This window comes from Suillus clintonianus (assembly GCF_016758775.1).
Source record: "Suillus clintonianus strain FC179 chromosome Unknown DEU56scaffold_160, whole genome shotgun sequence".
Classification (NCBI taxonomy): Eukaryota; Fungi; Basidiomycota; class Agaricomycetes; order Boletales; family Suillaceae; genus Suillus; species Suillus clintonianus.
The window spans coordinates 13,064-31,372 of record NW_024539384.1 but is presented as its reverse complement, the minus strand read 5'-3'; the positions used below and the strand labels follow the sequence as shown (position 1 = coordinate 31,372).

Genomic DNA, 18,309 nt, shown 5'->3' with positions numbered 1-18,309 from the left:
AGTCCTGAGCACGCCGCATGTCATACGTAGTATAGTTAACACGAAGAACTTTGTGACGATAAATCCGGTTGTTGATAATGACAACAGAGTTTCGCTGTGCTGTATTAAATGAAGTTTCGTCGCCGTCGTAGTCCAGCCCTAACAAGCGACCCAGAAGGTGGTCTTTGAGACGCGGAAGAAAATTCTAATTGCATCCAGTGAATAAATATAATTAACATAATACGGGCACCAGAGACCTACCCTTGTGGCCTGGTCATTTTTGTTCTTTCCGAGCCAGGAAGAAACATCCCAGAAATGTTTCTGTGACGAGGACATTTGATAATGGATCCCTGGTGAGCAATGCGGCAGTGGGTCCTGGTCAACAAAATGAAGAGACGGACGGAGATCCTCTGTCTCGGGCTGCACATGATCCTCTCTCGCAGCCTCCCTTTACGGTTCACCTCTCTCATCTTCTGCAAAATGCGCTCACGGCGCTGAAGTCTTGCAATTCCACGTGCGAATTTGTTCTTGTTGGTCCGCGCATAAAATTGCTTCACTCTTCGATGCTCGAGTTCGCCCTAACACCACAATTACTAATGGGTGAATGGTAAGTCATGGATCTCAATACTTACCACTTGCGTAGAGTAATTGTCCGTGGTCCCATATAGCCAGATTGACCTGACGTAGTCTCCGAGAGCGTGAAGTTTATAAGTCGATAGGTTGAAAATGTGTTGCTTCGAGGGGCCATCACCTTCAACATCAATATTCATCCTTTCTGACCTTGCGTTCTTGCCTTTAGACGATTTCAGACGCCGACGCCGTGCACGAGCAGCCGTTTCACGTGGCAAGTCATGAGTAGCAAATTTTTTGCATGTGTTGTCACGGAATTGCCGGAGAGCCTTTCCTAGTCGTGTTGTGCAATTATCGAAATGGTAGAGTGTTGTCTCCGTGTGCATATGAAGCTTCCCAAACGCATGCCAGGTGGCCAGCTCAAACAGAAGGTCAAGGATCGGGTCGTTGAATGGTGCTGGTAGAAGGCCATCGAATACTGGCATCGCACACTACCAGCATTGATCAGCGTGACAACAGCTGTATTACTTATATTCCTACCTGAAGCAAGTCTTCGAAATCACGCGCTGCGAGCTTCGTAAGACCTGATACATTATCACTAAACTTGCGGATGGTGTCTCGTCCAAATGTTGGTACAAGATGATACCTATATTATGTTGGACACACAAATATATGAGAAAAAATGACTTACCGCTCATTAAGATCTTGCACGGCATTACCTCCATATGAATACAAAATCCGCAGAAGGTGAGTAAGGGTTGCCTTCCATACTCCTAACTCAAACTCGTGCATAAAGTCGGGCACGAGCATAGAGTAGAAATCGAAACTGAACTTAGCGAGCTTCTCCGAAAAGGCATTCTAATAGAATGTGATTAGTAGAGTTTGTAAGCTCGTTGTATATCATACATACACGAATAGGTGCGACGGAGGTGGGACCAATGATTTTCTCAATCACAGAACTGGCCAAACTATAGCCGTCAACGAATATGAGTTTACGGACTCGCTCAATGAGACTACGCCGTGGATGATTGTCGACTCGAGAATTTCTGGTTCGCTGTCGTCGATCGAACTTTGTCCCTAGTTTGAAAATGTTGTCTTTGCTAACAAGACACCGTGGGCATGGGCACCTCCCGAGGAATTTCATGCATGCGAGTAGAACCCTAACATCATTGAGATTAGTATGGTGTGATCAAGTAAGATGTGAAACAGACTTCTCCGGATAATCAGCTGAATAAGTAAAAAAACGCGGAAACACACGACGAAAGACTCCATCAGGGAACTTGACAACGAAGCCATGTCGATATGCGTCTATGAAATCCGCGTCGAGTAGGAAGTGCCAAATCGCTTGCATTAATTCGCGTTTGCAGTGCGTGAGTACAGCTGCTGTCGCACTACGACCAAAAGTCTTCTTGTAGAAGTCTTGGATAGTATCTGATAGCTATACACATAATTAGTTCGTGTCCCAAGTTCAAATATTAAAGCTAAAGACGGACCTTTGGAATATATGCGAGATGATGTGCTGCAAATGATGTTGGCTTGCCACGAATATACTTTGACTGGTTGCCAATAAACAAGTATATCGGCCACAGAGAAGCATTCCCGAAACTCGCTAGATGAGTAGAGTCGGACCAGAGCATGATCGCACCAATGACAGTTTCCAAGTTACAGCCCGGTTCACCTGGCTGCGAGTTAAGCTTCTCGTGCTCTTGAAGCATGGCGTCAGATGTATACAACTCAGTAATGATCCTCTCTGGAGGTTCGTCATCATCAGGCTGCCAGAATAGTTTGTATGGCTTTGTGTGAAACGTCTTCGCTGCAACTTCCTGGTACGCAGACTTGAGGACCTCTAATGGCTTGCGGTAATAGAGCCCGTCAACGTCGAATTCAGGTGCACGATCTTCAGAGGAGAACTTTTCTTTTTCGCATGGAAGTCGGATTTTCACTGAGGCCTCATGCCACCCATCAGAAGAAAATATGGACGAGGCAGGATCATGTTGGGCCTTCTCGAGACGTGAGGCCTCCCTAGACGCATTGAAATATAACAAATCCTCTCAGCAGAAATCCTCCGCTAAAATGACATCATTGACTAGACGATTGAGATCTTGCAGTGATTTCGAGATTGATGAGTTGTAAAACCATGTCATGAGCCGAAAAACAGTGGCGTTGAGGAATGGTGCGAAGTAATTGTGGTGGACCGCTTCGAGTGATTGTCCAAAGCCAGCATACCACGGCCGTTCATAATCGGCATCTCCATCAACATGCTGGAATGTCGAGGAGTCACAAAGTGCATTGAAGTAGGCCGAATGTTCGGGGTCGTATGTTGGAAACGAATGAGGGTATTCACGAAAAAGGTCGAATGTATCAGCGTCCGTACGATGCTGCTCTGTAGGGGGGGCATGGTCCGATGGTGGTCTGTCGTCAAAGTCCATGGCAATGTTGTCGGGGTCATCAGGCACTGGTGCTATCTCATCCGGCTCAACTGGTGGTGGGGCAGGAATTGGCAGGACTGGAACTTCGTCACGGTAACGTTTGGGGAGACGTATCTGGCGATTGGGACGCCCAGATGGTCGTGAGTCCGCTTCAATATCTGGTACCTGTTCATATATGAATATCAAGTTTATGTTTCAAAAATAATACTTACCTCCTCAACACGAGGCTGCTGCTGTTGTCATTGACGATGCTGTACCTCATGTTCTTCTTGCTGTTTCCGTTCTTCCTCTACACGGGCCGCTTGGGCAATTGTTTGTCGGTGCTCCAGTCGCTCAGTAAGCGCGGATGTTGTAGCTACGTCACGCATGCGGCAGTACCTGCTGAGGTGCATGGAAAGTCCACGGTCGCGAACTTCGACATTACAGTTTGGACAGTTGACCATAGTGAGAACAGCGAGCAAAAATAATGAGACTGAGTAGAGCAGCATCAAGAGAGGCTGCTGGAGAGCTGTTGCATCAACGATTAGTATAATTGATAAGGCTTAAATACACATATGAGAACGGTCCAAAGGAATGTGTTTCAAAGGCATGGAACGAACCCGAAATAGGACTCGGACCATACCTTTGAAACACAAACCGTTATTAGAGATGAGGTTTCCCTCGTAATCCTGTGCGAGACGGCGCCAATCTTGAAATGCCCCGCAAGGCTGCCATGAGGTCGAAAGAGTCTAGCAAGGCCTTGCGAGACGAGTATGTGTACCCTGCGTGATGACGAACAAATACACTCAAGCCTCTGAAGGCATCATGTGGCCGTGGGAGAATATCCGGACCTTGCCGGACCTTGCTAGACTTGGGCACTTTTGCTGATGCGATTGAGCACTGGCTTGGATTGACTGACGCAATGTAGGTAGCATGCCAGGAGAGGCAAGAGCGAGTTGTGGAGGGCGTGGCGCACATATTTGTAGGCAATCGAGTGTGGTGGTGACATGTTTCAAGAGGTTGGGTGACGCTGCAATCAAACCCAGCCAATGTCCAGGGAAGCAGTAAGACTTGGAAAAGGAGAAGAGATGGATTACGTTCGACCTCCATGACCAAGAGGACTTCAATATGTCAGTCTGAGATGGAGAGAATAGGCTATGCGGGGGCATGGTGTCCACAAAATCTCGGTAGGTCTCATCAAGGATGAAAGCTATATTGTGTTTCCGTGCGAGCTTGGCGAAAACATTGAGATCAAGGCGGGAGAGTAAATTGCACCTGTCTGCATGGTGGTTATGAGTTAACGTGCATGAACAAAAAAGGGACGAACAGGGTTGTTTAGCGTCACAAGCGCAATCGCTTTTGTTCGAGGATCTCAGATCAACATGTTCAACTACAGCCCAGCAAGCCTCCCGAGACACACCAGTTGATGGACGAAGGTCAGACAGTCCACGGCATCAAACCGAATGTACGTGTCATAAAGTTATTCTTTACCCTGTCCATAACTATTATCAGGGTGACTAACCAGCCTGACTCAGACGAGGTACCAGCCCATTGCGCCGAACCGAATGTGCGTGCTATAAAGTTCTTTACCCTGTCTATCACACCGAACATGCTATGATCAGGACCCCGCAACCAAGGTGACTAACAAACCTGACTCAAACGAGGTAGATGCAGCTCGTCCGTATGCTAGAGAGGCCGTTTCTGGGTTAAACCCTGTTTTCGGACCTGTGCAAGCTGTGGCATCAGGCATCAACGATGCAGTCGACTACGTCACCCCGTTACTCGGAACAGTTTCCAAGTTCAATTTTATTGTTGACACGGTTGCCGAGGTATGGAATTCTCAACGCGCAGCAATTATGTCGGTCGTCATGCAGCGCAGATCCATCCATACGCGAAGGCAGCATGGGGTGTCTTGTTGGTTGTGCCTAAGGTATCCATTTACGTGCGCCCATATTTCTGATGCATGACTGGCCGACATACTATTCTTGCAGACCATCATCTCTTAGATGGCTCGCGACGAGTCTCTCCGGCAATCTTGTCAAAAATGAATGGCGTATATATGTTTCTCAAAGAGACAGACCTGGAGAACATCAAGACAATGAAAACCGTCGTTACGAAGATATGTCAGCAGACGCTCGAGTGTTCCTATTTCATTCGCGATTACTCCAAGAGCAAGAATTTCTGTGAGTCGACAGGCAACACGTGGTCATCAGGGATCTCACACGAGCTACTTTGGCAGGGACGAGGCTAGGAAAAAATGTCGTATCGGAAACTGATGAGACAGTAAAGAGATACAACACCGTTTTCGATGACCTCATGCAACAATTTCGTGATAGGGCAGCACATGACACGGTGGTGGTTGTGCACCGAATGTTGGAAGGAAGAAGGCTCTTTGATAGAAGATTGTATCATCTATCAGAGAGCCTCCAAAAATGTCCCCAGCCTGGAGACATTTTCGGAAGGTGGGCAAAGACTCCATTGGTTAAGTAGTGTCTCTGAGAGTTGCTGAAACGGTCCGATGGCAATGTCTAGCGGGGTTTGAGATGCCGTGACGTCCATGGCACGTGCATATTGACCAGTTCCACAAGGCTTGATCCTACCAGCCATTGTGCTGTAAGTAGTCAAGACTGTCGTCCCTTAACGTTTAACCGTTACGCCAACAAGCAGTGATAATCAAAGCTCACGCTTGATTATCGCGGACAGTATTTATGCTGAATATGGGAACTCAGGTAAGCCAACGGGCTTACTTGTGCATCGCGATGGAAATCAGTGCAAGTGACTATCTTATTGGTGTCATGGGTGCGCCCCTGTAAGCGTCACCCCATCTAACGAGGCTCCCTGTAGTAGTATCCCGCGAGCTGGCAGAGCATCTCTGCGAGTTGTGCATTGTTCGTGCCCGCACCGACGAAGCCCATGGCAAATATGTCGTTAAGTGCGATTGCAAGGTCGTGGTTGTGGTTGTATTGTGAGAGCATGTCGAAGAGAGTGAGCTGTGAATTTGAGGTGCTGATGAGGCCGAGAGCAAGGGGGACAGATCTGCGGATGATGGGATCGCCGTAGTGCACCTGAGAATGACGCGTTAGTGATACGATTGGACATTGTGTCTGCAGAAAAGATATACCAAGTGGTTGAACTGTCTCCTGGACATCTGAGAACCGATATCCTCTCCCATTGCGGTCATCGCAGTACCAAGAACGGTGAACGATTGGAAAGTATCGTCGGATTTCTTCTCCTCTTTCTTCTCATCCCTGGCCCCATACTTCTTCCCCTCTGCGCTCTCAGATTGCTCCTTCTCCTTGAGGGCATCCAGGTGCTCGCCACACAAGTGCAGCAATCTCTGCAACCACAGGACATTCCCGGTGGCAACGAAGGAGCACACTTCCACAAGAATCTGTGCCTGCCTTGAGATCGGGTGCTGGATAGCCTTCAGGGTCTCCAGTGTTGCATCTGAAGCATCCTGCAAGCCTGTGACTCCGACTCAACACGTCTCTCGACCCAAACAATCTATGCAGACATACCAACATAGAGCAGCGCCAACCACAACGCCATGAATCATCCCCACTTTTCATACAGCGCCGTGTCATACCTCTCCATCAGCGGCTGCAATATTTTGCTCGTAATCTCCCCATTTCCGCTGCCCACGAACACAAATCCCAGACTGAGAGCATTTATAGCAGTGATCTCCATTGATGCGCCGTTGTCCGCAACCGCAGGAAGGAGGAGAGTGAGCAAGTCCTCGCGGTGAGAGCCTGAGTATGCTACCCCGAGCCCCATTATTGCGGATATTTTGAGCGGGACAGATTTGTTCTCTGCATGTTCTGCTAGCAGAGCGAGGGTGGCGTCTGCTTGTGTGCGTACACTTGCGTTCAGCAAGCCTGTGGCGAAAATGCACCGGCCGGAGTAATTAATACGGATGCGCAGTGTCATGGTGTAAATAAATACCTTGATCCACTCCTCAAGGGAGTATGCATATCTGTCAATGTAGCTGAAGCCAACGTCCATGTCCCAGAGGAGTCCGAGTCCGAGACTTGCCGCAGCGCTCATCATGCCTAGAAAGGCCATCAAGAAACCAGCTTCACGAACTGGTAAGACAGTCACCGTGATCTTTGTTCTCATACACCCAGCTGTTGCCCTTGTCGGCTTCCACCATCAATTGATCGTTACCAAAACCAGCATCAACGAACGTATTGACAAATGTGCCTGCAAGGTTAGTGCGAGCCGAGTCGACATTGGCGGACTGCCCTGATCCTGAACATGGTTCAGAAAGAAAGAAAGTAAGAGTTTCAAAAAGTGGAACGCACTCGTGGTCTCCATATGACTCCTGTAAATGTCCTCGAGGCTTGGAAATGCCCGCAGATCCTCTCCCTCGATGACGTGCTCCACGCGTTGATGGGGGATAGGGCAACAGCTGGAGACGCAGATATGGACTGGACGGGAATATAAGGTGCCCTAGACTGCGACGCTGCCAAAGATGAGCGGGGCGAGAAGCATTTTCACTTTTTCACCTAGTGCTGCCGCGGTCCGGTTCAGTCCGGTTCAGGGGGTCCAGGACGAGAACCGAGAACCGAACCATGGTCCGGTTCTGCAAAATCTTCGAACCCAGAACCGGACCATCGAGAACCGTTCTTTGCGGTGTGGGTGAGGAAATAGGAATGCAAACTCCGGAGAGTCACAAGAATATCTACCTCGAGAGGCGAGCTAGTAGAATCGTCCCTTAGGGGATGCTACTGAGTCAATCTCTCTAAATGATGAGAGGGATCAAGAGAAAGGCTCAAGTCGGAAGGTGCGTGAAGGCGCGCGGGAACGCGCGAGGCTGATGTGATGAACGCGCGAGCCGTGCGGAAGGGTCTGAAAGCGCGCGGTACGTGCGCGATGGGAGAAGAGTTGCAGAGGATCGTAGGAGCTCCCTTTGGATGAGGAACGAGACTTCACAAGACAAAGAAGATGATAGACAATGACTGCAATGATATTAGGGCTCTAAGCGCGACTAGACAGGAAACTGATAGTGAGTCCAAGTAAGGGAAAAGTAAGTAAGTCCGAAATCCTCTGAGTCTTCTAGATATGTAGGTCGCTACACGAGCTCTCAGGGTATTGAGACGTAAGGGAAGCGGATAGGCTGCGCGGAAGCGCGCAAGGAAGCGGATAAGTATGTAACACTATGTAAAAGACCCTGGATGTGGTCAGAGACGGAGATGACAGTGAGAGTACGCACCAACGGTACCGGACAGACAGGACAGGACATGGGAGGATATGCCGAGGATAGCGCCGGTCTGCGGAAGGGCGCGGAAGGTTGCGTGCGTCGCGGAAGAGCGCGGAAGGTCGCGCGTGTTGCGCGCGACTCTATTGGACTGCGCATACATGAGGATAGTGATGAGGTCGATGTATATATCAGGGGATACGAGCCTGTAGGGATATTACTCCCTACAGCGGTCCGGTCCGGTTTTTTTCTGGTCCGAACTCGAACCGAACCGAAAATTTTTCTATAGTGAGCGCAAAAAAAATGTTGACAAAATGCTAGTCTACACATTGAGTAGCTAGTCTAACATAGCCGCAAACTCTTCTGCCTCTGTAGCTGCTGAAATATGACCATTGCGGTAACCTGCCTTCAATAACTGGAGTGCGGAGAATGTAGCTGGGGCCAGTGCATTGCGGCGTAGTGTTGATGTGATCCCCCCACTAGAGAAGGCACGTTCAGAGGGAACCGCACTGCCCTGAATAGGTAAATAATCGCGCGCAATACGAGATAGTGTTGGATACTGTAGTGAGTGTAGCTAATCAATAGAGTGAGCTCAGAATGTGATAATACAAAGAAAAACTTACCCCCCACCACGCCACAATATTATCTGTCTCTTCCAATGGCGAAGTAAGATATGACGAGAGTTCTTGAAGCGGGTCACACGTGCGATTGTCTGCTGCTTGACGTGCCATGACAGCATCGCGCATCCAGGATTGGCCGTACCGAACACCCTGCGACACTTTTGTTGGCACAGTAGCGTGTTCCATGGTGTTGGTGCTGTTGGTGCGCGACATCGGAGGTGCTTTGTAATATTTATTGAACTACACAACAATCAGCCGGCAGAATATTTAAGTGAAATAAAACTTACCAAGGCTTGAAGACGAGCCCTCCCACTTGCAACCTTTGCAACGCTCCAACGACTTTCGACATATGCCAACTTGTAGTTGGGGTCGAGAACTAGACAGACAAAGTATACATCAGAGTCGTTAGTTTTCTGGTAGTACTTCGCCACGTTCTTGAGGCCTTTCTGAATTGCGTCAGCGATTGGTGCATATTCTGCGCTGTTGGCCATCGTCTGCCACGTATCGGCGAGACACTCCAGTGTAGGAATGGTTTGTGAGGCTGTTGGGTGTGCGGCTGAAGAGAAAGACTGCTGCGCAGTTGCAGGCTCCTATATTAAACATAAGTTAGTAAACAAGTAGACGAACAAACAAAAAAAATATAGCTACCTTGAGGACATTACAAACGAGCTGTATCTTCTTCCAGTCAAGCCGATCAAGCCTGAAGTCGCTGTATGATTTGTTGCGCAACGTCGGGACTTCAGGACTCTCGTCAGCAAGCAGGGTGAAGCGGTTGATGGCCAGACGAAGAGACACGAAACGTTCCAGGCATTTGAACAAAGATGCCCAGCGCGTTCTCACCCAGGCCAAGATCTCGCGAACGGGGATTCCCTCTTCCTCACAGGACTTCTTCAAGAACGCGCGGGCTTGTGGGGATTTGCGAATCTAAATTTCGCGTCAGAAAACAACTCGGAGACCAAAACTAAGACTTCACCTGTTCAATGAGAGCAAGTGCCTTTCCAACGGCGTCCCCAACATCAAACCCATCCTCAGTTATAGCTTCGGGATCATCCTCCAGTATAGCGAGCTGTTCAGTCAAGCTGGCAATGTCAGACTCATCACTAGCGCCACGGATCTTTTTGAGTAATGTTGCTTGAGGGGTGGGTGCGACTGCGTCAACGAAATGACGTGCAGCGAGATTGAGGATGTGCTCTTGACATCGGATGCAGCGAGAACCCGGAAGCCAATGAGTGCCATCCTCGTCAATGACCTTCGCTACTTCTTTCATGGCGGTATCATTGTTCGAGGCGTTATCTGATGTCATCCATCCAACCTGTACATACAAGTAAAGTTAGTCTAATGCTAATGTGAAACATTTAAAAAAACTTACCTTCTTGCGAATGCTGAACCTATCTATGGTCTCAACAAGTATGCAGCTAATGTTATGGCCGCTGTGGTTGCCTTCGACGCGGCTGAAAGCAAGCTGCTCGTTTTTCAACTCCCACTGCAGTGGCTTGTCGGGGGGGTTCCAAATGTAATGCCCAGTAACGGAAAAGAAAGGTTCACCAATAATCGACGTCCACGAGTCAAATGTCATGGAAACTGCGCTGTCAACATGCTACCAAAATGTTTTAAAGGACTGGTCACAATATAATTAGAAAAAAAACATACCACCAGACGTTCTTTGATAGTTTGAACAATAGAGGTTGCTCGAGCCTTGATTGTATCAGTTAACTTTGTGCGATGCGGGATGTCTTTTTCGGTAAGAGATGGACGTGCGTATTGCAGTAAACGTCGGAATGCTGGCTTATCGATTAACTGTATTGCCTAGCATGATGTAAATAAACTTCGAATGAATAAAATTAAAAAAATTGACATACCTCGTCTTCCGTCACAACCAGTTCCATAATATATTCGAGTAGTCCATCCTTGGTAAACATGGGGGGTTTCGAAACAAGGTTGGTGTCAAGAGTTGTTTGCGTCACGGTGAGATGATCTTCTCCTGGCGGAATAGCACGAGGGTGCATACTAATGCTTGCAGCATCACAGTGCTGCTTGTACACTTGAAAGTGGGTCTTCTTGTGGCAAACAATGTGTGTGCGCAGTGTTGAAGTGCCTCTGCGAAAGGTGTGCTTGTGCGCTGGTTCACCAGCATCCCTTGTGTGAAAGTTTTAAAAAAATATCGAAAATGAGATGGACGACTTACTTGCACAGGGTACACACCCACCCATCAGGACCACGAGTGAATATAGTTCTAACATCTGCTGTACGTTCATTTTTTGAAAGCTAAATATACAGGTGTTAGTGAAGGAAGGAAGACAATCAACATGAAAGATACATACCGTCTGAGTGACAACTCCATTCTCGGACTTGGCGTCATCGGTATCATCTAAGTCTTCGACATCAGGTTGAGGGACCAGCTCATCAGCGGATGATTCTCCTGGATCGACGTCCTCGTCTTTGTCTTCATCTTCAGAGTCGAGAGGCGATAAAAATCGCATAGCGACTTTCTTCGGTGCCGGATGGTCTGTAGCGCTTGACAATGCGCGTTTCCTCGTGCCTGAAGACAGCCCACAGGCGTTGTCAGCATCACGCATACGAGCTGAGGGCTTTAAGGGACGGCCAGACCGCCGAGAACCGGCTGCGACTGTTGCTGGGGTACGTCCAGCTTTGAGTAGAACAGAGTAGGCATCTCTTGTAGATGCAGTTGATGTCGATGGCTGGGTGGAAGGTGGGACGTTGGGAAGGGGTACATCGTCATCAGGATCATTAAAGAAAGTGATATCGGCAGCATCCTTGAGGGAGCCGTCAGCGTTAAGTGCACAGGCGTCTTGAGACATTGTCAGAATCAGTCAGATGACAGAGATAACTCACAATGTTGTCGTCAGTACCTCGTTTTGTACATGGAGCAGGGAGCCAACAACCACGCGCCCCAGAACAAAGACTTGAGAGCCGGTGGAGGATCATGACTGTCTAGGAAGTGTGCAGACTTGAATTAACATATATCTGTGACATAGTCAAACATATGTCAGTAGGCAAGAATATTGATAATTTGATTAGTTAGTACTTACCTTCAAAAATGCTAAAGATTGCCTGATTAACCTAGAGCGCAAATCCCAAAGACGACAGTCTGACGTTGAGGCCAATGTTGTCGAAGTTGAAGTTGAAGTTGATCGAAATCGAAGTTGAAGTTGACAACGGTTTGGAACGGTTCGGGAAGGCCGAACCAAAATAGAACGGTTCGGGGATATGTAGAACCGAGAACCGCCTTCCGGTCCGGTTCTGGCTGATGCGAGAACCGTGGACCGAACCACGGAGAACCGGACCAAAAGTCCGGTTCAAACTGTGGTTCTGGACCGGACCGCGGCAGCACTATGTCCACCTGCTCAGGCAGCTGCATCTCTGCTTGTCCAGTGTTGCGCCCGGGACACGGAGGGGGGGAGAGGGTGTGCGAGGGTGTTTGTCGTTGCCACACTTTGTGGTCCTGCTGCGGGTGTAGATGTCGAATGGTGGAGACGAGAAGCGGAGAGAAATTGTTTGTGAAGGAAAGGGATCAGTCAGAGAAGGGAGGGATTGGGAAGAGATTGGAGCGGCACTTTCAGGGCGAGATTAACAGTATCTATGAAGATGCGAGCTGAGAGGATGCACGGTGATTAAGTGAAGTTTCTTTTTTGCGAGTGACTGGGTTCGACGGGTGGAATGAAATATTGATGCATGGGGGGTTTGCACTTCTACAGGTGATGCACGATCCAGGAAGAGGAAATACAACAAAATCTGGATCTCAAGTATACAAAGTACGTTGAGATGCAGAAAGAAAGAGGGCAACGAACACCAACTCACCCTGACCCACGAGTGGTCCATAGGTGATGTAGGCGGGCTTTAAAGGTTGCCGGAGCAGTAGTAGATGGTTGATCAGTGGGTAGCCGAGACATGAAAAATGCAAGTTGGTGATGTGATGGCAGCCATTAGCACTCACATCCTCGCGTGGATCTATGCGTGAATGTGCATGAATAGTGGCTAGTGGCCTGTAGTGAGGGAGAGTAGTTGGGAGGTAGGGGCAATATAAGAGGAAACTGTGGAGAGACTGTCGAGTCAAATGTGAAGTACTTCAGATTGTATTCTTAATTTCTTCCAGGGTCTTCAGGAGCTGAGTGACGCTTCCTGCAGAGGAAATAAGATCATAGAATGTTGCTGTTCGTGCCAACTTCATGGATCTAGAGGAATTCAAATTGGAAGGAGTGTTGTCCTGAGGGTGGGTCACAGAGGAATCACAATCAGATGGTGTGTCTATGGTCGACACTGTTGCAGAAGTCGCCATCATATCGCTGGAGTGTGGTGCCAGCCTTAAGAGTCTGTTCGGGATCACGATTTCGCCCAACTTCGAGAAATTCAGAAAAGACAAAAACAACTTAAGTAAGCATGCCGGTGTGCCGTGTGCCCTGGTCACAGTGTGACATCTTCTTATCGATTCAATCATGCCCTCGACACGAAACTCATCAGCGCGATACTCTCTCCGGTTCCACCCAACTATGACTAAAGGAAAAGGTAAAAAGAAAGCAGCCACTGACAGTCAGGAAACTGCCGCACCAGCAAAAGACCGCTGCATATGGTCTCTGGATGATGAGAGGAAGCTCGTGGAATACACTGTACAACACCACACCAAAGGTGGCGATGGTATGAACTTCACCAAATCGTTCTGGGTTGGTGCCGCCGCCGAGATGGCAACACGCCCATGCCCCGAAGGCGCTCCCAAGACACCCGAAGCCTGCCAATCCAAATGGACTCGGGTAAGTACTATTGTTGTATTGATACATGTGCCGTTACTGATATAATTTAATGTATCTCTAGATCAAAAAGATGTATCAGGTGGTCGACAAAATTGCTAGCCATGCCTCGGGGCTATCATTCCACCCGGAATTAGGAGCCAACATCAGCGAAGAATCAGAGACTATGTGGGCGGACTTTATCAAGGTCTTTTTTCGTCTATTTCCCCTGCTCTACCTTACTAATTATTCACACAGCATAACCCCTCAGCGAAGCCTTTAAGAAACAAAGGCTGGTCACATTACGAGGCGCTGCGAGGGATCATTCCGACACACACGAGCAGCTGGGTTGGGTTTCATGCCGGCACGAGCCTCACCACAAACACGTCGACTCCTACAGCAACTGGTAGCGACATAACTCAAAATACTACCGCCGATGCCCCCGCCGATGTCATGTCGTCACTGGAGAACGTGCTCCATCAGGTCGAGTTCCGCGATCTCGATCTCGATGATGACGACATGCGCACCACCCCAATACCGAACGATACCCCACCTGTCCCCACGCCTATCCTACCTGTCCCCGCGCCTATCACACCTATCACGCCAAGAGGCTTCAACGCTGCAATGCAGCCTTTTGTTGCCCCCTCGATTTCCACGCCTGGTTCATCAACCGCAGTGAAGCGCAAAGCCGACGGGGATGATAGTGAACGATACGCGTCCCGCCCTCCACACTCTTCAAAAGCAAAGAGTGCGTCAGGGTCGTCGAAATCACAACGTCTCACGCTGCCGCTGGCTTTGGAAGGGTTGGGGGATAAAGTGTCCGGCGAAATATCTACCGCGTCATCCACACTTCAGGACGTCATCACAGCCCACATCATGGAGCCCGTTCCATCCCGCAAGCGGCGCGCCATGCTTCGAGTCCAAGAGGAGAAGGACTTGGATGATTATGACGCTGTTGCAATGATCAGGCTGTTTCAAGCTGACGTCACTATCGCTGACGCGTATAATAGCATTACAAGAGATGGTATTAGGAAGATATTTTTAGCGCAGCACCTGCAGGAGGCAAGGAGAGTGCGCGCGAACGAACAGCAACTTTTATAATACCTTTACAATACATCTGCGCGCAATACAATACTTGAAGTTGACAGAAAACATTATCATGATTGGGCAGCAAAGACAAGATACATTGTACATAGGACTAGATACCTACAGCAAAAAAATGACAATATTATTCAGTTTGCACCAGGTGGCACAGGTGCTCCTCTGCGCCGCCTTTCCGCAAGGTAGTCATCCCACATCGACTGAGAAATCTCGTCACGAACATTGTGTGCACGAATGCGTGCTGCTTCAGTGGGAGGTCCATCGGCGAGTGTGCCGCTATCATAGTTACCGCTCCACTCATCCGCCTCCATGTCACGATAGTCGAGTAATTCGTCTGGGTCGTGGATGCAGATGACATTGTGTACGAGACACAATGCCGGAGGGATGCGGGCCTGTATGTCGGAATTGTACTCTGGAGGGAGCCGAAGTATACAAAAGCGGTTTTTGAGGACACCAAAGATACGCTCGACGACATTGCAGAGCTGCACGTGGCGTAGGTTGTATAATTCCTGGGCATTGCAAGGCCTGCAAAGATTGTAAGTACTGCGCCAGGGTGATAAGTCAACTCACTGCAACATACACCTGATTTGCGCGGCCCCATTCAGCAAGGTGGTAGCGGACACCACGATAAGGCACGAACAATTCATCGCATGCACCAAATCCAGCATTAGCCAGGTAAACCTTGCCTGGAGGGATTGTAAAATCAGTGAGACGTGCCACGTTGTAGACACGAGCGTCCGCTGCGGATCCTTGAAAGCCGCTCAACATGTACGTGAAACGCATGTCGAAGTCGCATGCAGAAAGGCAATTTTGAGTTAAATTGCCTTTGCGGTCACGAGCGGCATCGCGATCAGCAGCTGAGGGATGGCAATTGATGTGCGTGCCGTCAATAGCGCCGATAATGTTTGCGAAATACGGGTATAGTTTCGTTGTCTCAACAATTTGAGGGGGTATCGGAGTGTCTGCGTCGGGGAGCCGGACGTAAGTGGAATAGATTGGGCGGGAGGAGAATGCGATGAGAATGCGTTTGAAGTATCTGAAAGGAATAAAATTAGTACGCATAGCTAGGGGTAAGAGCGGGGGGACGCACTTCGATATAGTATCGTTTGAGCGCTGGAAACGCTCAGCAAGGTGGCGTACAGAAATGCCTGTAACGCAGGCATATAGGAAGATGGCTAGCTGCTCTTCTAGGGTGACGTGCTTTGAGTCGTTGATCCCGCCATTGCGAAGTAATTGAAGTAGGATGATGAATATGTGGCGATGCACGCCGAGCTCACATCGAATCCGCTCTGGATGGCCATTCAGCAGTTCGTTGACCCAGCCAACCCCCGTCAGGATTGACGTGTGATAGGGTTGTTTGTCGTAGTAGGTAGTAGTGTATGTGTTTACAGCGATCCCCGCAATGTTGATGACTTCGGAAGCCGACGAGACCACGCGCTGAAAGAACTGAATGATGGCTTGGAGAAATTTTAAGTCGGATTGTTCAGCGTCTTCTACACTCTCCTCCAAGTCCTCATTAGACTCATCTTCCTCATCTCCTTGGTCCTCCTCATCCCTCTCATGATCCCTCGAGCCTGATGTTGTTGAATCCTCGTCATCGACCTTGTCACAGTATAGCAAGAGGTTGGAAAGCATGGCCGCGGTGTGCGTATACTACACGCGCATATTGATAACAACTGATCAGCGTGACATCGGTTTCAAGCTCCGATCAGGGCGTGCTTACTTAACATTGTTTTTTTCTTTTCTGAATTTCTCGAAGTTGGGCGAAATCGTGATCCCGAACAGACTCTAAGGTCACCACCAAGTTGTTACCAGTCACGTGCATCAGCAAACTACCAATTTGGTGACAATATTAATTCCCGGAAAATTGGTCATGGCAAGGGGTGCAACGGTCCCCTATGCCATGACGCAACTGCCATCGATCGTTGGTTAGCATGCTCGTTTCAAGTGGAGTTCTCCAGATTCCAAATATTTCTGTTCGTTGTTCACCGCAGCGTGCTGCAACACTCCCTCATCATTTCACGCAGCGAGCACGACCTAACCGATCATATGTGTCGTGTCTTTAACTGATGGTGCATCGTCCGCCAGACTCTCGTCTCCTGTCTAACCTCATAGCACACGAAAAGGAGTATGCCCAAACATCTATCCGCTCTTTTCCCCATATCACCTGCTGCTCTTGCATCTCTTTCTGCATTCGCAGTTGCCTCCCCTTCCGCCATACCCAGTTCTTCAGTCTCCTTTGCCCAAACTATTGGCACCATCGTTGATATCCTCACCGGCGTGGACGATGCTCTCCAGCTCTACAATCGGGCGGTCAAGAACTGGCACGACCAGCTTGGTCACTTGACAAAGCTATAGGAAGACATAGCAGCCACTCTGCATGACAGGGAAATTCTGTCTGTCCTAACTCTCTCTGTACCAGCTCTCTGTTAACCTTCATATCAGTGTTACTCACGTAATCAAAGTATCCAAATCCTCCAAGGCTACGCGGGATCGTCGTTCATCACTGACTCTACCATCAGGCTCTACATCATTTACGTCTCTCCCTTCTACCAATTCTACAGCACATAGCGCTTCTACCACTAAACTTTTGCAAGCTCAAGAGGAGCTACGCGCTTGCGAGGCTCATTTAGCCGCTATGGAGCTGGAGCTAGAGGGACTTCGGGTCAGCATAGCAAGAGAAGGTCTCGGTGCTCGCTGTCGGGGCTATTATTGATTGTGGGTGGGCTTGGGGCGAATTGGGCACAGAAGGTCTTCGGGTGTTGCAGAGTCTTAATGTGTCAAGTTCAAACGGTTAAGGTGTGCTGCTATGCTGTGTTTTCTTTCTTTCAAATCACCTATTCACAAGCGTGATGCGCACGCATCCAGTTCTAGAATCACTATCAGCGTCATTTTCATCGCATTCGCCCTCTGCGTCCATCACTCATTCCCAACAAAAGCCTTTACCTTCTCCCGCGCTACCTCTCCATGTCACACAGAGCCCAATATCCTACTCTTCTGACATTTCCTACCTCACGCTTTCTCAAAGTGCTTCGCAACAGCACGATGGGCCCTCTCGTGGGACTAGCCAAGAAGGCGTGGTTCCTGATCGTCCTAGCTTCAATGGTCATCAAGAAGTGACAATCACCATTCCTCCTGTGCACGCCATCTCAGAACTTACCATGCCCACTGGCGTCCGTTCTCCGTCCCCTCTCAGCAACCCCTTACCCGAGATATCAACAGACCTCGAAGCCCATCCCCTCCCGCATAGCAGCAGTACTTAACAGATCCGCTGTCCATTGTCCACGGGTCTTCACACATCTGCGGGTGATGAATCGATGGAATGTGTAGGAGGCGCATTGCGTAGCGGCCGGATAAGGTTTGCAGATGCTAGACGAGTCAGAGGACAGTTGGAAGGCTTACATAAATGCATAGACCCATAAACGCCAGAACAAAATTTGTAATTGATTAAGAGGATACTATAGCAAAATGAATCAAAAGTAAAGACTGTAGTTAAATTGGCAGAGCCCACTATCAAGGTAGCTTCCTGTTGTGAAAAACTCACTGACCGCATGGTCTGATGCTGGATGTTAGTGTCAAGCGACTGGGTCTCGAGCTGCATGAGTGACTCACCGCCTTTGTGCTCAATAGCATGCGGAAGTGGAGCGCACTTGGTATACCATCGTTTGCGAATCCTGTCGATCAGACGACGT

At 49.0% G+C, this 18,309-nt stretch overlaps 5 protein-coding genes across 5 annotated transcripts; 2 read left to right on the top strand and 3 right to left on the bottom strand.

The window, feature by feature from the left end:
* Positions 1-2,600: 2,600 nt before the first annotated feature.
* Positions 2,601-3,421, bottom strand: DEU56DRAFT_761545 (uncharacterized protein; the record flags this gene model as incomplete). Its single annotated transcript, XM_041350551.1, has 2 exons — positions 2,601-3,143; positions 3,236-3,421. 2 exons carry the CDS (start codon positions 3,419-3,421, stop codon positions 2,601-2,603), a joined length of 729 nt encoding a protein of 242 aa, XP_041201759.1.
* Positions 3,422-4,383: 962 nt separating this feature from the next.
* DEU56DRAFT_932359 (uncharacterized protein) lies at positions 4,384-5,340 on the top strand (the record flags this gene model as incomplete). Its single annotated transcript, XM_041358735.1, has 5 exons — positions 4,384-4,524; positions 4,580-4,786; positions 4,837-4,871; positions 4,949-5,140; positions 5,197-5,340. The coding sequence occupies 5 exons, from the start codon at positions 4,384-4,386 to the stop codon at positions 5,231-5,233; spliced, it is 612 nt and encodes a 203-aa protein (XP_041201758.1). The 3' UTR covers positions 5,234-5,340.
* A 442-nt stretch (positions 5,341-5,782) lies between these two features.
* On the bottom strand, positions 5,783-7,530 carry DEU56DRAFT_932358 (uncharacterized protein; the record flags this gene model as incomplete). Its single annotated transcript, XM_041358734.1, has 6 exons — positions 5,783-6,022; positions 6,079-6,358; positions 6,544-7,006; positions 7,041-7,205; positions 7,259-7,365; positions 7,463-7,530. 6 exons carry the CDS (start codon positions 7,528-7,530, stop codon positions 5,783-5,785), a joined length of 1,323 nt encoding a protein of 440 aa, XP_041201757.1.
* Positions 7,531-10,955: 3,425 nt separating this feature from the next.
* On the bottom strand, positions 10,956-11,593 carry DEU56DRAFT_761543 (uncharacterized protein; the record flags this gene model as incomplete). Its single annotated transcript, XM_041350550.1, has 2 exons — positions 10,956-11,039; positions 11,096-11,593. 2 exons carry the CDS (start codon positions 11,591-11,593, stop codon positions 10,956-10,958), a joined length of 582 nt encoding a protein of 193 aa, XP_041201756.1.
* Positions 11,594-16,569: 4,976 nt separating this feature from the next.
* DEU56DRAFT_932354 (uncharacterized protein) lies at positions 16,570-17,880 on the top strand (the record flags this gene model as incomplete). Its single annotated transcript, XM_041358733.1, has 3 exons — positions 16,570-16,955; positions 17,140-17,282; positions 17,557-17,880. The coding sequence occupies exons 1-3, from the start codon at positions 16,748-16,750 to the stop codon at positions 17,878-17,880; spliced, it is 675 nt and encodes a 224-aa protein (XP_041201755.1). The 5' UTR covers positions 16,570-16,747.
* Between the last annotated feature and the right edge of the window lie 429 nt (positions 17,881-18,309).